Genomic DNA, 16,517 nt, shown 5'->3' on the forward strand with positions numbered 1-16,517 from the left:
GGAAGGTCCGTGGTGAAGGAGGTGTGGCAGAGGAGTGTGGGGGTGTGGTGTGGAGGGAGTCATGGTGGAAGGGGATGTGGGAGTCTGTGGTGAAGGAGGTGAGGCAGAGGAGTGTGGGGGGTGTGATGGGGAGGGAGTCAGTGGTAGAAGGGGTGTGTGCTAGAGGTGGTGTGGAGCCAATTTGTAGCAGCCAATTAACATTCCAACCTTAAGTGTCTTTGGGAGGAAACTGGAGTGCCCAGAGGAAACCCATAAGATCCTATGGAAAATGTGCATACTCTACATAGGCAGCACGGAGGTGTGCCACTTGTATCCGAGTGGATGGTGGAGGGAAGATGAACTGTTGCTCCTTCAGGAACGATCTGACAGTCTGATTTCTCTTTCTGTGATCTTGCAGGGAGTAACATTACACCAGCCAGCCCCCGTGGAATGGCGATGAGGCACAGAGCAATCAGCGTGGTCTTTCGATGAGGGAACAGTAACTCGTCTGCTTTGCCCAAAGTCAGGGCTGTTTCACTGTGATTGGAAGCCCCATCCTGCAGCAAGATGGGGAGAAACTTTTACTTCCCTCTTTTCCTGGCGTGTTTGAGCATTTCCCATTGGAGCCATTTTGCCTTTGCAAGAAATTCCACCGGCTCCCAGGTGTCCACCCGATCTCGTCGTGGGATGGGATTCAAAGGCCAGGTGCTGCACCGCTCCAAGAGAGGCTGGGTGTGGAATCAGTTCTTTGTGATCGAGGAATATACGGGACCAGATCCAGTGCTGGTTGGCAGGGTAAGTCTGCATCTCCCCCCTCTGCTTTAAAACCTCCAGCAATGTCAGGGAAAGCCTGGACAATGCAAACCACGTTGAGAAGCAATCGCAGAATATGGACACAGGAGAAATAGTCAGGCAGAGGATCCCTCATATTAGGTCACCACCCATACTGGGAATCCCTAACACTGGGAATCCTCCCACACTGGGATTTCCTTCACTGCAAGATTATCCCTTACTGGGTCACCTCCCCCCATATCAGTCACCTCCACACTGGGTGACCTCACACACTGGGTCCTCCACACACTCAGAGGTCCCCAAAATCGGGGATTCCTTACATTAGGAGACTCCCCATACCCAGGATCCTTGTCACTGCAACAGCCCCTAGACTGCTGAACACATGTACCACACAGGCAGGGGACACCAAGCACTGGAGCAGTCCCAGAATGTGAATCTCACACACACACACACACACTGGGAGACATCTCCCCACCCACCCCCACCACATTGGGAACCCCTTGAAAGGAAAAAGTAGGAAAGTGTGAGCAATGGAAAGGCAGCATCCATGGAGAGAGAGAGAGAAGCTATCCTCTCAGTTTCTTTTGATTTGTTGACAAAGTTAGAGAAGGCAATTCATGTTAAAACACAGGGAGAATGAGAAGGAAGGGGAGAATCAATGGGAGTGTTGGTAAGGGTAAGGATGGGAAACATGTTGCTCAAGGCAGAAAATGTGAAGGTTATTTCATTGTTATGGCTGCAGTGAGAGTCCCCCAGTGAATCAAAATTTCTCTGTGACTTCACCAGAGGGCTTTCATGGTGAATGAGTCAGCCCAAGTTTCATCATCATTTCATAGACCATAGAACCAGAAACATGATGCTGTATTAAACTGTATCTCCTCTGCCTGCTTCTATCCTCAAGGACCCTCACCATCCAGGCCATGCCCTCGTCTCACTGCTCCCATTAGGAGGACAGTGCCAGGAGCCTGAAGACGACACCCAATGGTAGAAAAACAACTTCTTCCCCTCTGCCATCAGATATCTGACACTACCACACTTATTCTTCTTTTGCACTAATTTATTTATTTTTTTAAAACAAAACTTATTGCCATATTTTCACCTGTAATGCTGCCGCAGAATGAGGCAATTTTGTAACACATTCGTGACAATAAATTCTTTTTTTTAAACTTTATTTAAGATTTTATAACATGAATAACATATAGGATTACATTAAAAAAAATTAAGAATAAAATAATAAAATTACAATACAATATCAGTAATCTAAATAAACTATACCCTCCCCAATAATTATTACACATTAATAACCCAACTCAAATTAGTCCAACCCCCCTTCCCCCCCAAAAATAAAGAGTGAAGAATTAATAAAGTTAATAATATGTGAGAAAAAAACCCACTTACAAAAAAAAACAAAAACATAACCGATTAAAATACTAACAAAAAGAAAAGTAATTAATACTAAGATATCAGACTTAAAAAACATATTTAAATCAAACTTAAATGCATATATTTAACAAACAGAGTTAAAATGAAACATATATTTAACTCAAACTTAATATAAAAAATTAGTAAAGTTAGTAACATTATCTATCAAAAATTCTTAAACAATAATCAATTCTTAAATAAAAAAAGATGAAAAAAACCTTTCTCTATAGAGATAAACCTTCACCAAATATCAACTAACTTCACATCTATCATCATATTAGTCACATAAACCACCATCTTAAAATAAAATTCAAACCTCATTAAGCATTATACAATTCAATTTTAGTACTCTTCCACCATTTTTCCCTTTTACTCTTGAATAGTTATCCAATAAAAGCTCCAATACCACATTTAAATATCCCCAATCATTACGTTAAAATTCAGATATCCAAATAATAAAAACACATCTACAACGAAATCTATATCTTCAACAAATGGAGCATAAACCACAAACAAAATTCAAGCCTCATTAAGAATTGTACAATTCAATTTATAACTTTCACCATTATTCCCTTCGTTCTATAACTAAAATAGCAAAATAATATACACCAGAATTACCACTCCTTTCACCTTAAAGTTAAAGAAAAAATATAAAAAAAACTTATCCATCCCATTCACATTTAAATTTCAGATATTCCTTATCTACTGAATAAACTTTACAAAAAAACCACATCAATTTTTAGTTTTTTAAACAATCAAATACTTTCTTATGCTTTTTTAAAATATTTAAACAAAAAAAAAACCCCTTCACTCTTTAATCTAATAATACAAAAAAAAGGAAAAAAAACGGGTAGGAGGTTAAAAATACCCCCTCCCGTCTAAACCGCGCAATGCGGTAACTCCCAAAAAAAAATGTGTGTGAGATAACTCACACGTAGCAGATAACTTTCAGGAAATAATGCCTATCCAGTTCTCTCCCCCAACTCTCACTTCATCTTAAACTAACATCATCATTATTTAATATCCCTTTTTTTAAAAAAAAACATTAGGAACAAAAAAGGACAACTCTTCTTTTAATCAGCTCCAACTGCCGAGTCACCATTACAACCATTCCTTCTTGGAGCACGGCTCTTTTCTTCCATCTCTTGTCTCCTTAGAGATCGCGGCGGACTATGTCTCTGTTGAAACTGAGTAATTGGCAGCTCTTGAGCAAATGCTATAGCTTCCTTTGGAGAATCAAAGAACTTTGGTTGGCAACCATCTTGAAAAACCTTCAAAACAGCTGGATATCTAAAGGTTGCCTTGTAACCTTTCTTCCACAACAACTCTTTAGCAGGATTGAATTCCCGTCGTTGGAACATCTTGACTCAAATCCGCATAGAAGAAAACTCGATTATTTTGAATCATCAAGGGTTATATTCTCTGTTGTGCATTTCTAATAGCCACTCGTAAAATTATTTCTCTGTCGTAATAATTCAAGCAACGAACCAAAACAGGTCTTGGACTTTGACCTGAAATAGGTCTTCTACGCAAGGCTCTGTGAGCACGTTCCAGTATTATACCTTCCGGGAAATGTTCTTGACCCAACACCTGTGGAATCCATTCAGTAAAAAATTTTCTTGGGTCTGGTCCCTCCTTACCTTCCGGAAAACCAATAATCTTTATATTGTTCCGTCTGGATTGGTTTTCCAAATAATCAATCTTTTTCACCAAATTTTTATTTTGAGTTTGTAAGTCTTTGACCATTTTGGTCACATCAAAACTTGGTCCTGTATTTCGTCTATATCTTCTTCACACGAATTAAATTTATCTCTCACTTCAAGCTTAAAAGCTCCAAACTCAGCCATCTGTTGAGAATGTATTTTCACCAAAGTATTAATCCTAGTACCAAGTTCAGTCATAATCTTGGATAGTCCCTGCATTGTATAAGATAATTTAGATTCAAGATTCACAAAAATCTTTTCAATTGGAAGAGATTTTGGCTCAACAGATTCCTGCTTCTTCTCCAAAGGATCTTCTATTCCTTCCTTCATTCTGGTTGCCTTCCTTGTAGTATGACTGCATGTGGAAACCCCAGCCACAGCCTCTCCAGCAATGACTGGAGGATGCTGGCCGGGGTTTTCCCCAGTCCATAATGTATTAAATTCTCCCAGTACATCAAGTTGTATAGGTTCTTGTATCTCAAGAGATGCAGTTTGCAGCGCCACTCTACAGTTGACAAATGCCTTTGAGTAACTCTTTGTTCTAAAGGCTGTTTGGCGCCCTCTTTAGGGGGCTCTACCGATGTAACATAGAGCTCTACATCCGAACACTGTACCTCTCTCCTGGGATCCATTTCACGCTGAGTCTCGGTGTCTTTCCTGTAGGTAGGCTCCAAAACTTGAACTTTTGGAAAATGTAGTTTTTTGATGATCTGTTGTTTTTTTTTGCTCTTTTCCACCAACTGTACCATCATAAGTTAAATTAACAGCACTGAAATTATCTAAACTTTTAAAGAATTTTAACGGGCATTTCTAGACAAAACAATAAGATAGAGTCAGGAGAGGACTGGAAGGCACGTCTGATCCTTACGCCATCTTGCCACACCCCCCGTGACAATAAATTCTGATACTAAAAGTATTCGTGTGTCTATCTAAAAGCCTCGTAAACATACTGTTGTATCTGCTCCCATTACTACTCCTGACAGCTCATTGCAGGCAACCCACCACTCACTGTGTTTAAAAAAAAAACCAAAACACTTGTCCTGCACATTTCTCTTAAACTCTTACACTCTCATCCTCAACACATCACTTGTGGTATTTGACATTTTTACCCTGGGAAAAAGATTCTGTGTGTCCACACAATCTAAGCCTCTCATCATGTCAGAATCAGAATTAGAATTTATTGTCATGAACAAGTCATGAAATTCGGGGTTTTGCGGCAGCGTCACAGAGCAAACATTCATATTATAACCATCTTACAACATTAATATTTAAAAAATGCACGAAAGTAAGACAGTGTCTTTAGTTCATCGATTATCGAGGAATCTGATGGCAGCAGGGAAGAAGCCGTCCTTATGCCGTTAAGTGCTCATCTTTAGACTCCTGTACCTCCTACCCAAAGGTAGCAGAGTGAAGAGCGCGTGGCCTGGGTGGTGGGGATCCTTGGGGATAGAGGCTGCTTTTTTAAGACACCGCCTCATGTAAATGTCTTCGATGGAGTGAAGTCTGGTGCCAGTGATGTCACAGGCTGAGTTAACAACCCTCTGGAGTTTATTTTTATCCTGAGAGTTGTTGCCTTCATGCCAGGCAGTGATGCGACCAGCCAGAATGCTCTGCATGGTACACCTTTAGAAGTTTTTGAGAGTCTTTGCTGACATAGCGAATCTCCTCAAGCACCTCATGAAGTACAGCTGCTGGCGAGCCTTCTTCATAATTGTATCAACATAGAGGCTCCAAGACAGATCCTTGGAGATGCTGACATATAAGTATTTGAAGTTCTTGACTCTGTCCACCACTGATCCCTCAATGAGAACTGGGTTGTTTCCCCTGACTTCCTCCTGAATTATCTCTTTGGTTTTGCTAACTTTGAGCGCAAGATTGTTGGTGTGACACCACTCAAAGAACTGATTCTATCAGGTCTCCACTCAAAGAACTGATTCTATCAGGACAACCCAAGTTTATCCAATCTCTCCCCTTAACTCATACCCTCTAAACCAGGCAACACCTTCGTAAGCCTCTCCTGTACCTTTTCCAAAGCCTCCACATCCTTCCTGCAATGAGCCAACAAGAACTGAACTAAGTGCGACCTAACCAAAGTTTTATCTAGCTGCAACATAACTTCCTTACTCTTATTGTCAAGGCCCTGACCAAGCATGCCATATGCTGTCTTTACCACTCTACTTGTGTGGCACCTTTAGGGACCTATGGATTTTGAGCCTCCCGATCCCTCTGTGCTGACAAGCTACTTACTAACATTTACTACAAACCCACCAACACCTTGAGCAAGCTTGTCTGCACCTCAGGACAGGGAAATCTCCTGTGGTGTTAACTTTGCCTGTGACATCATGGCCACCCAGTTTTTACTCCATTGATGATATCAACAATAGGCAGTCTTAAAAGACCAAAATGGAATTTTAGGTGATAAAGACCCTCCACCAATGTCTTGATTCATTTTATTCCATACATTGGAGTAAATCCTTCATTAGTGGTATGTTTTTATCATCAACTAATTTTGATTCCCACTTGTATATAATTCTTCTGATTTCTTTTCTCCAATTTTATTGAGCTCTATGTTAATCCATGCTGGTTTTATATTTTCAAATAAAGAAGTAAGGAATCTCATCTGTGCCAGTCGATAATAACTCTTAAAATTAGGGAGCTGTAATCCTCCTAATTTAGACGTGTATTCTGTGCACTACCTTAAATTACAACAAACAATTACTTTGTCTTGGCTATACAAATCTAAAGGGGCATTGAATAATTTCCTCCTTTCTTTTCTCACTTTGACATATCTTTGTTGCTTCATACTGTATCTGGCAACAGTATGTCACACTTAAATGTTTCATGTTGGCAAAAAACAAAGGTTCTCTTGCAGCTTCTGAAGCCCAGAGCAATCATCAAGACCCACTGAGGGTTTGAACCGCCAGATGTTTTGCTGAGGCAGTGTCTCTTGCCAAAAGAAAGGTTACGTCGACTCACAACCCACACAGCAGTGCCTGGCAGGATTAATCCACCATGTACCGTGTTGCCTTTTGTCCTGAACTTTCTTTCCATTGCTAGTTTCCTCCTTTTATATCAGGGAGATTGAGAACAAATATGAAGTGGGTTATTGTCAGCTTTTGTCAGATTGCTATGAGAATATTCTGGGCCTCTCAATTTGGGAAGGATGTACATTCCTTGTTAAGGAGACTGTACAGATTTTTCAGAAAGATATCTCTGAGTGACATCCAAACTTACTCTTCAAAGAGGATTGATGAACAGAGAGTATTGTGTTGATAGGCTTTGACAAGATCCTTCATGGCAGGTTAGTCTGGAAGGTTAGATCACATGATATCCAAAGTGTGCTGGCCCTTTGGATTGGTGGAAGGAGGCATAGGTAGGAGTGCAGGTCGGCTTTTTTGATTGGAGGCCTGTGACCAGTTGGGTGCCACAGGGGTCCACTGCTTTTTGTTAACCATATTAATGATTTGGGTGACAATGTAGTTAACAATGAGTAGTAAGTTTACAGATGACACCAACATTGGTGGTGTAAAGGGCAGAGAGGAAGAAAAACTAAGATCAGTTGAGATGGTGGGCCAAGGAGTGGCAAATAGAATTTTAACTCTGACAGTTGTGAGGTGCTGCACTTTGGTCAATTGAATCAGGGTGGGATTTAGACAGTGAATGGTAGGGTCCTGGAGAGATTTGGAGAAGAGAAGGACCTTGGAGTACAGGTGCATAGTTCCCTGACAGTGGCAACTTAGGGTGTTAGAGTGGAGAAGAAGCCATTTGGTATGCTTACCTTCTAAAAACATATAACATTGAACAGAATATGTCTTATGAAGTTTGAGCAAGCAAGGGGTTTTCTCTTTAGAGCAATGGAGGATGAGAGGTTTCTTTAATAGAGATTATAGATCAGATTAGATTGGGTGGACAGACAGCACCTTTTTTCCCTGGGCAAAAATAGCAAATATCAGAGGACATCCATTGAAGGTGAGTGGAAGAAAGTTCACGGGAGATGTCAGAAGTAGGTTTTCAACACAGATTTGTGGGTGCTTGGAATGCATTGGTGTGGAAGGATGGTACAATAGGGGCATTCAAAAAAATCTTGGAGAGGTAAATGGATGTAAGAAAAATGGAGGGTTATGGGTGCAGTAGGGAAGGGTTAAATTGTAGTGGAGTAGGTTTACATAGATCTGTGCAACATTGTAGGTTCCATGATGTTGTGCTGACCTATGTTAACCTTCAAAGGCCAGGGTAATGAGTACAAAAGTTGAGAATTTGTGATTTAGCATACCAGGTGTTGGTGAGACCACACTTATGAGTACAGTGTGAAGATCTGGTAGCCCGGCTGTTGGAAGCACATCGATACATTGAAAGGAGATTCACCAGGATGTTTCTGAGACTTGAGTAGATGAGTTACAATGGGAGATTGGAGAGGATGGTTCCTTATTCTGCAGATTGAAGGAAGCTGAGGGGTAATCATATTGAGCTTTATGAACAGCATGGATAAACAGGATGCTCACATTTTTTCCCAAGATAAATGATTCAGATTAATGTGAGAGGGGAGAGATTAAAGAGGTAACATTTTCATTTAGAGGTTTGCAGAAGGCAATGTAACAGAGTCCCAAGAACAGGTTAGGCCATTGATTCCTTGAGTTTCCTCTGCTAATGAAGAATGTCAGGGTACGTCAGAACTGATCTTGCGTGTCCTACCACTTTCCCATAATTCTTGATAACACTTGTATGATGGATGACAAAAAATAAATAGTAAGAAAATAGATCAGGAAGCAAGCAATATATACTCGTGTAATCATAGATACTGTGTAATAGTCGACCACCCCATTTTTGGGCCAAAAAATTGGGTGTTTTTGTATGACCCATGTAAAAGTTGATCCCCCCTATATTTGGCCCTGAATGCCTGCCCATCTGTGCTCCTGGCTACCTGACAGCAGGCTTTTGCCCCAGATGCCCACTGATCAGAGTTCCTAACGCCCCCACCATCCATCCGCCGGACCTCCTGACTCCCCGATAGCAGACCCTTGCCATGGCTACTCACCCAACAGAGCTCCTGACGCCCTGGCCACCTGCTCATCGGAACTCCTGACTGTTGATTCTCACCCCAGCTACCCGTCCATCCAAACTCACGACACTCCAGCCATCCACCCATCTGAACTCTCAATGCTCCAGCTTTCCATCCATCTTAACTCCCGACACACCAGCTGCCCGTACATCCGACTTCCTGACTGTGAATCTTTGCCCTGCTGCCTGCCCAGCTAAACTCCCAATACTCCTGCCACCAGCCTACCCGAGCCTTGAACGACGAAGGTCAAAAGTTTGAGGCATGCAAAAGTCAAGTAAAAGTCAACCCCCCCTTTTATGGCTTGAAAAAGTGGTCCAAAACATTTGACGATTCTATGAGTATATTCGGTGAACAAAGGAGGAAAAACCCAACACCCAACCCCAACCAACCAATTTTCCCCTGCAACCGCTGCAATCGTGTCTGCCTGTCCCCCATCGGACTTGTCAGCCACAAACGAGCATGCAGCTGACGTGGACTTTTTACCCCCTCCATAAATCTTCGTCCGCGAAGCCAAGCCAAAGAGATAATAAAAGCTGAAGAACAGCTAATTAAATGTTGATCCCTTCAATCAATGGTTCTCAACCAATGCACCAGTAGATGTCTTTGAATATTCCTTTACTAATCGCAGACCATTTAGAACAAACCCAGTGACCGGTGGAAGGTAGGGGGCGGTTCAGGCGAATTCAAGATTCCTTTATTGTCATGTCTTTGTACAGAAATTGTAATATTACACAAAGCTGACTTCTGCCTGCCGCAAGGCAAAGAATCACCACTAGTGTCACCTGGTGCCATTTACAGTAAGAGAGAAAGTGAAGCAAAAGAGAGTCACTGAGAGTCCGTGAATTCGCCTCCAGCGCTCCCACCGCCTTTGCAACTGCACATTCTCACGTTCGATTCATTGGCAACTCGATCTCCTGATCTAAAACTCCCAACGCAATAGCTCCCGAGGCCCTTCAGGAACCCTTCTTACCCTCAGCATTCTCTCAAATCCTGGCTCCGACATCTGGTTCCCATGAGCCATTCTCCAGCAGCCTGCAGCCTGTGCGGTTGCCCCGACCGCAAGTCCTCCGCAGACCAGCTCTTTGCTGGTCCACTACCATGGCCACTTTCCCTGGGAGAGTCATCTCCTCGGCCACAACTTTGTCCAGTGCTGCCTTGCTCTCCACCCCCAACATTCCCCCCACCCCCCTCCACCAACCAGAGTCCATTCTAGTTGGAGTGTGTCTTTGTTTTGCACGAATCTGAAATCAACACAATTAACTTACCGCCATTATTATTATCTATTATCCGAAAAATTCCAAATTCCAAAAAGTATCTGGTCCCAAGGGTTTCGGATAAAAGTTTCTGTACCTGTAATTTTCGCTGAGGACTGTTTACGACCAACCCATGGTGCACCAGTGGTCTGCGGTCCACAGAATGAGAACTGCCTCTTAGAGAATGAGACTGGGATTTCTCAATGGCAAATAGGAAATATTAGGACCATGGAATGAACATTTTGTGTCTGAACATCCAGTGGGAGAAGTAGGAATGTTAAACAGCCACAATCAAAATAGAAAGGGGATGAAGGATTGCCAAGCCCCTGGCTCTGATTGTCTGCATACTGAGAGTCTTAAAAGCACTAACTGGAGATTTGTGAATGCATTGGTTGTGATCTTTTAAAATTCTCAAGATTCTGAAAAGGTCCCAGCGGATTACAAAACTGCAGATGTAATTAAGCTGTTCAATTAAGGAGGGAGTCAGAAACTGATATCTTGTAAAACTAGAAACTCTGCAGATGCTGGGGTGGAGTGCAATGCACAAAAAGTGCTGGAGAAACTCAGCAGGTTATGCAGCATCCACAGAAAACAATGTTTCGGACCTGAGCCCTTCATCCCGAATAAGGATAAATAGATCGATGCCTGAATAAAAAAAAGTGTGGGTGAGGGAGAGGGGGGTGGAAGGGGAATGGAAAGGAGCACAATCTAACGTGCAAGAGGTTTAGGTGGATACAGGTGGAAGGGTAGAAGAGGACGAAGCTGAGAGGTGATCAGGGGAGAGGGCAGAGGGCTGATATCTCTCACTGGGAACCTATTATTGTGGAAGTAAAGAAGTAGGACATCCAGGAAATCAAAACAGGACTAGTACCATCATGTTGCGAAAGAGAAGCTGGATTTGAGAAATTTCTTTCTTTTCCAATCTTTTTTGTTAGTTTTTTAATAAATACAATACAATGAAAAGGGAACAAAACTGAAAATACAATATCACATATATTTATATATCAAGATAAAATTTCAAACAGTATAAAACACCTAACCTACTTTATTAAAAAAAAGAAAACTAACCAAAATAAAAACCATATCTGAGCAGTATCCTATCCTGAGGTTACATATATTTTGTAGCTTTAGACCGTGAATCAAAAAATGAAGGTAAGACTATATCTCAACTGGAAGACCGAGTACATCTAATCACATTAAAAACATATACATCAAATGAAAATAAGACAAAAGGTCACCATGTATCTTCAAATTTCACTGATGAGTCAAATACATGATATCTAATTTTTTTTCTAGACTTAAACAGGATATAATGTGAGAGAACCATTGAAACACTGTTGGAGGTGTAAAGTCTTTCTGTTTGAAAAAGATGGCTTTTCTAGCCAACGGTGTAGAGAAGGCCACAACCCATTAAGCAGGTACAGAAAAACTCCCTATATCTGGATCAATAGCCCCAAAAAGAGCAGTTATTAGATTGGATCTTAGTTCCACCTGAAATACAGTTGAAAAGATATTAAAAATTTCTTTCCAATAGATTTCTAAGGATGGACAAGACCAAAACCTATGTGTCAATGTAGCATTATCAGATTTGCATCTGTCACAAGTAGGGTTAATAGTAGAAAAGATACAAGGCAATTTTATCTTTGGACATGTGAACATGGTGCACCACTTTGAATCAGATTAATGAAGGTTGGGCACATATTGAAGATGTAGAGTTTAACCAGTTAAAAATCTTGTCCCATAGATCTTCACATAAGGGTCTTTCAAGTTCCAATTCCCCTTGCCTTTTTAATTTTGTTGTGGATGTAATTTCAACAATCTATCATAAATAATTCCAATTAATCCTTTCTGAGAAGGATTCAATTGAAAAATGTGATCAACTTGATCAGGTGGATATACAAATGGAAAGTTTGGTCATATGGTATTTAAATATCTAAAAGAAATGAATATTGGGTAAGTCATATTTACTTGCCAGTTGTTCAAAAGATATTAAACAACCTTCCTTAAATAAATTTGCAAAAAATGAATACCTTTGAATTTCCATATAGAGGATTGATCAATTATTGTTTAAAAAAATAATTATGAGAGTTAGCATTAGATAAAACAAAGTTTTAAAATTAAAAACAGCCCTAAATTGGAACGAGATTCACAATATATGTTTGAGTATTGGATTAAATATATCCTTATTGATTGTGGAAAAACTAAATGGAAGAGAGGTTCCTAATAAAGAGGCCACTGAATTCTGCTGCATAGATTTCAATTCTAAATTTGTCCATAATGGACGATCCAATTTGTCAGAATTAAAAAATCCAATAAGTTAGATAACAAATATTAACAGCCCAGTAATAAAATCTAAAATTAGGTAGAGCCTTGCCTCCATCTTTTTTCAATTTTTGTAAATGAAATTTACTAATTCTAGAGTTTTTGTTCTTCCAAATAAAGGAAGAAACCTTTGAGACAATATTATCAAAAAAAGACTGGACTGAAAACTGGAATCACTTGAAATAGATATAAAAACTTGGGTAATATTATAATTTTAACTGCATTAATACGACCTATTAAAGATAACGATAAAGGAGAACATCTAGAAAAAGACAATCTCACACACTCGAATAGAGGATAAAAATTGACTTTATATAAATCTTTTAGTAATTTTAACCCCAAGGTATGTGAAATTATCTCTGATAATCAATCTTTAATAGAATTTGAATGTAGATAGGGACCTGCGTATTAATCGGAAAAAGTTCACTTTTATGAACGTTTAATTTGTTTCCAGAGAAAAAGATGAATTGAGAAAGCACATAACATAACTGGGATAGATCTTTCAGAATCTGAAATATAAACTAATAAGTCATCTGCATTCAATGAAACCTTATGAGTTACTCCATTTCTGACAATCTCTTGAACCTCATGAGTGTCTCTAAGGACTATTGTCAGAGGTTCTAAAGCTAGATCAAATAGCAAGGGGCTAAGGGGCCATCCCCATCTAGTTCCCCTAAGCAGTCTAAATAAGGAGGATTTGTTACTATTAGCAACTATCATAGTTAAGGAGGTACCATAAATCAATTTAATCCATGATATGAAGCCATACCAAAATAAAATCTCCTTAATGTTTCAAATATGTAGTTCCACTCTACTCTGTCCAAAACTTTTCAGCATTGAGAGAAACTAGAGATTCTGGAATTACATCCAAAGGTGAATAAATAATATTCAATAATCTACGGATGTTAAAATGTGAAGTGACTTTAATAAATCAAGTCTGATCTTTAGATATAACAGAGGGAATAATATTTTCCAATCTCCCAGCTTAAAATTTAGAAAGAACCTTAAAATCTACATTCAGTAAAGATATTTTCCTGTAGAAGGTACATTCAGTCAGATCTTTATTCTTTTTAGGAATCAATGCAATTGACACTTCATAAAATGTTGCTGGAAAGGTTCCATAAAAAATGGAATTTTCAAATACCTTACATAGTTGAGAGGCAAGTAAATCAGCAAATGATTTTAAAAATTCCATCGTAAAGCCATCCGGACCTGGGGCCTCGCCAGATTGAAGAGAAGAAATAGCTTGGGAAACTTCCAACTCTGAAATTGGAGCTTCCAACAAGTTTTGATCTTCTAGTTATATTTTGGGAATATTCAAAAGTTGCAAGAATCTAGTCATTAAAATAGAATTATCAGAAATTCAGATTTGTATAGATTTGAATAGAATTTCTGAAACACTTTATTAATTTCAGCATGATCGAAAATAAAGTTTCCACCTTTCTTACATATCTTTATAATTTGTCTTTTAGATGGTGCTGCCTTTAGTTGACTAATGAACAGCTTACCTGATTTATCTCCATGTACATAAAATTGAGATTTATTTTTAAGTAATTGATTCTCGTAAGGGTGTTAATAATAAATCATGCTGATTTTGAAATTCTACTCTTTTCTTATGAAGGTCCATACTAGACATCATAGAATATAATTTGTCAATCTCTTTAATTCTTTTAGTGAGTACTGTCAGTTTACTAATTCCATTAGAATAATAAATTTACTAATTCCATTAGAATAATAAATTATTTGTCTTCATAAAAATGCTTTAAGTGCATCCCAAATTACCAGATTGGACATTTCTTCAGCAGAGTTTGTCTGAAAAAAGAAAGAGTTCTGATCTTTAATAAAGCTAATGAATTTCTCATCCTGAAGCAGACTAGATTTGAACTGCCATTGTTGAACTCTGGAAATGACGCCGGAGATTTCAACAGAAAACTTTCAAGGTGCATGATCAGACACAGCGATTGAATCATATTCACATTTCCCTTTTGAAGGCACCAGTCACGTATCAATAGAAAATAGTTTATTCTAAGTATTTATGGTATAAATAAGAAAGGAAAGAAAATTCCTTTTCCTTCAGGTGTAAAAACATCCATATATCTACTAAGCCATAATCCAACAGGAAAGAGTTAATATAACTATCTGACTATTTTGGAAGCATCTGAGTGGTAGAGGACCTGTCAGTCAAAGGATTTAAGTAACAGTTGAAATCTCCACCCATAATCTGCACATATTCATTTAACTTAAGTAGAGAATTAAAAACCTTTTGAAAAAGTGCAGGAAAGTTGATATTAGGAGCATATATATTAACCATTACCATCTTATTTCCAGTGAACCAATAGCTATTAAAATTCTTCCTGCTACATCAGATATTGTATTAACCAAAAAAAATCAAGACACTTCTAACTTTAGCTTGAGAAAGGGATTTGAATTGTAAACCCTTCCAAATTTAAAAAAAAATGATATTCATCCTCTTTATGAATGTGCATCTTATGCACAAAGATAATTTTGGCCTGAAATCTTTTAAACTTAGTAAATATCTTTTTGCATTTAATAGGATAATTATGGCCATTCAAATTCCAAGAAATAAAACTATATGTATTTATAGCCATATTAATATTAAGATTAATAGAATTAAGAATGAAAGATAATCACACATATACAAACACACTGTGGAGAAGGTGATAGAGCACAGCATGAACCATAACAGAGAAACAAGTGATAAACTCCACAACCACTCAAAGTTGCTCAGAAAAAAAGCTAACAGTATCTAACCCCACCCCCATCCCCCCAAACCCAACAACTACCCAATAAGAGGGAAGCAAGCTAAAGCTACTCATCCCTTAACCCTTAACTCCAGCTGGGAGTACTCCAAACAAGAATTAAAAAGTTATGATAGTTCCCACTTGTTATAGACAAAACAGATTGAATTCTGCGCAGAACCATCAAACAGTAACATTTGCTGTCTATAAATTACATGACTGAAGAGGATAGGAGGGAGGAAAGGGAAGGGAGAGGAGCACAATCTAATGTGCAAGAGGTTTCAGTGGATACAGGTTGGGGGTAGAAAAGAAAGAAGCTGAGAGGTGATCAGGGAGAGGGCAGAGGGCTGATATCTCTCACTGGGAGCCTATTGCTGTGGAAGAAAAGAAGCAGAACATCCAAGAAATCTAAACAGGACCAGTACCATCACGTTGTGAAAGATAAACTGTATTTGAGAAATATATTTTGGATCTTTAAGGATGTAATAAGCAGAATCAGGCACATTGTGAATTTGAATTTCCAGAGTTGCCTCATAAGTCTTTGGCTATGATAGGAGTACTTGATATCGGAGGTACAGGTACACAATCCTTTATCTGGACATGTAAAATCTGGAAAGCTCCAAAATCTGGAAAGCTCCAAAATCTGGCAAGTGGGGAGAGAGACAGCAGCGCAAATTGGACGGGCGAGGGGGGGGGAGACCGGCAGTACAAGTCGGATGGGTGAGATAGACCAGTAGCGTGAGGTGGGCTGGTGAGGGGGAGAGACCAGCAGTGCGAGATGGGCGAGGGCGAGAGACCGGCAGTGCAAGTCGGGCGGGCGAGAGACCGACAGCGCGAGTTGGGTGGGTGAGAGAGTAGCAGCACCAGGCTGGTGGGGCTGGGGGGTGGGGGGGAACACACCGGCAGCATGAGTCAGGTGGGCGAAGTGGGTGACGGCAGCACAACTGGAAGGGGGTGGGGTGGATATGGCAGCACAATTCGGGTGGGCTTAAATCTGGCTTTCCGAAATCTGGAAAAATCCAAAATTTGGAACGCACTGTCCCCCAAGGGTTCCGGATAAAGGATTGTGTACCTGTAGTACATCAGCAAGGATAGAGGAAATGGTAACTAAAACAGGAGTCATGTTTATTTGACAAGGTGTAGCTAAAGGAAACTGCTGAGAACATTGCTGAGGCCCCAACTGCTTGTAATCGATATTAATGAGTTCAATGAAAAGACTGATGTCTTG

The 16,517-nt window shown here is 39.7% G+C and overlaps 1 protein-coding gene across 19 annotated transcripts in view; it reads left to right on the forward strand.

Annotated features, from left to right (window-relative positions):
* The window catches only part of LOC138745024 (cadherin-11-like), a 193,918-nt gene that overhangs the window by 100,665 nt on the left and 76,736 nt on the right, over window positions 1-16,517 (forward strand). For 18 of the 19 annotated variants that reach the window (XM_069902059.1, XM_069902047.1, XM_069902063.1 and 15 more), the window contains one exon: window positions 398-774. In XM_069902059.1, the coding sequence (XP_069758160.1) occupies window positions 547-774 (228 nt within the window). In that variant the 5' untranslated portion in view covers window positions 398-546. Of the gene's footprint in view, window positions 1-397; window positions 775-6,294; window positions 6,382-16,517 lie in introns of those variants that run through there. The other variant, XM_069902067.1, reaches the window with a different exon arrangement.

The sequence above is a fragment of the Narcine bancroftii genome, chromosome 10 (assembly GCF_036971445.1).
Source record: "Narcine bancroftii isolate sNarBan1 chromosome 10, sNarBan1.hap1, whole genome shotgun sequence".
Classification (NCBI taxonomy): Eukaryota; Metazoa; Chordata; class Chondrichthyes; order Torpediniformes; family Narcinidae; genus Narcine; species Narcine bancroftii.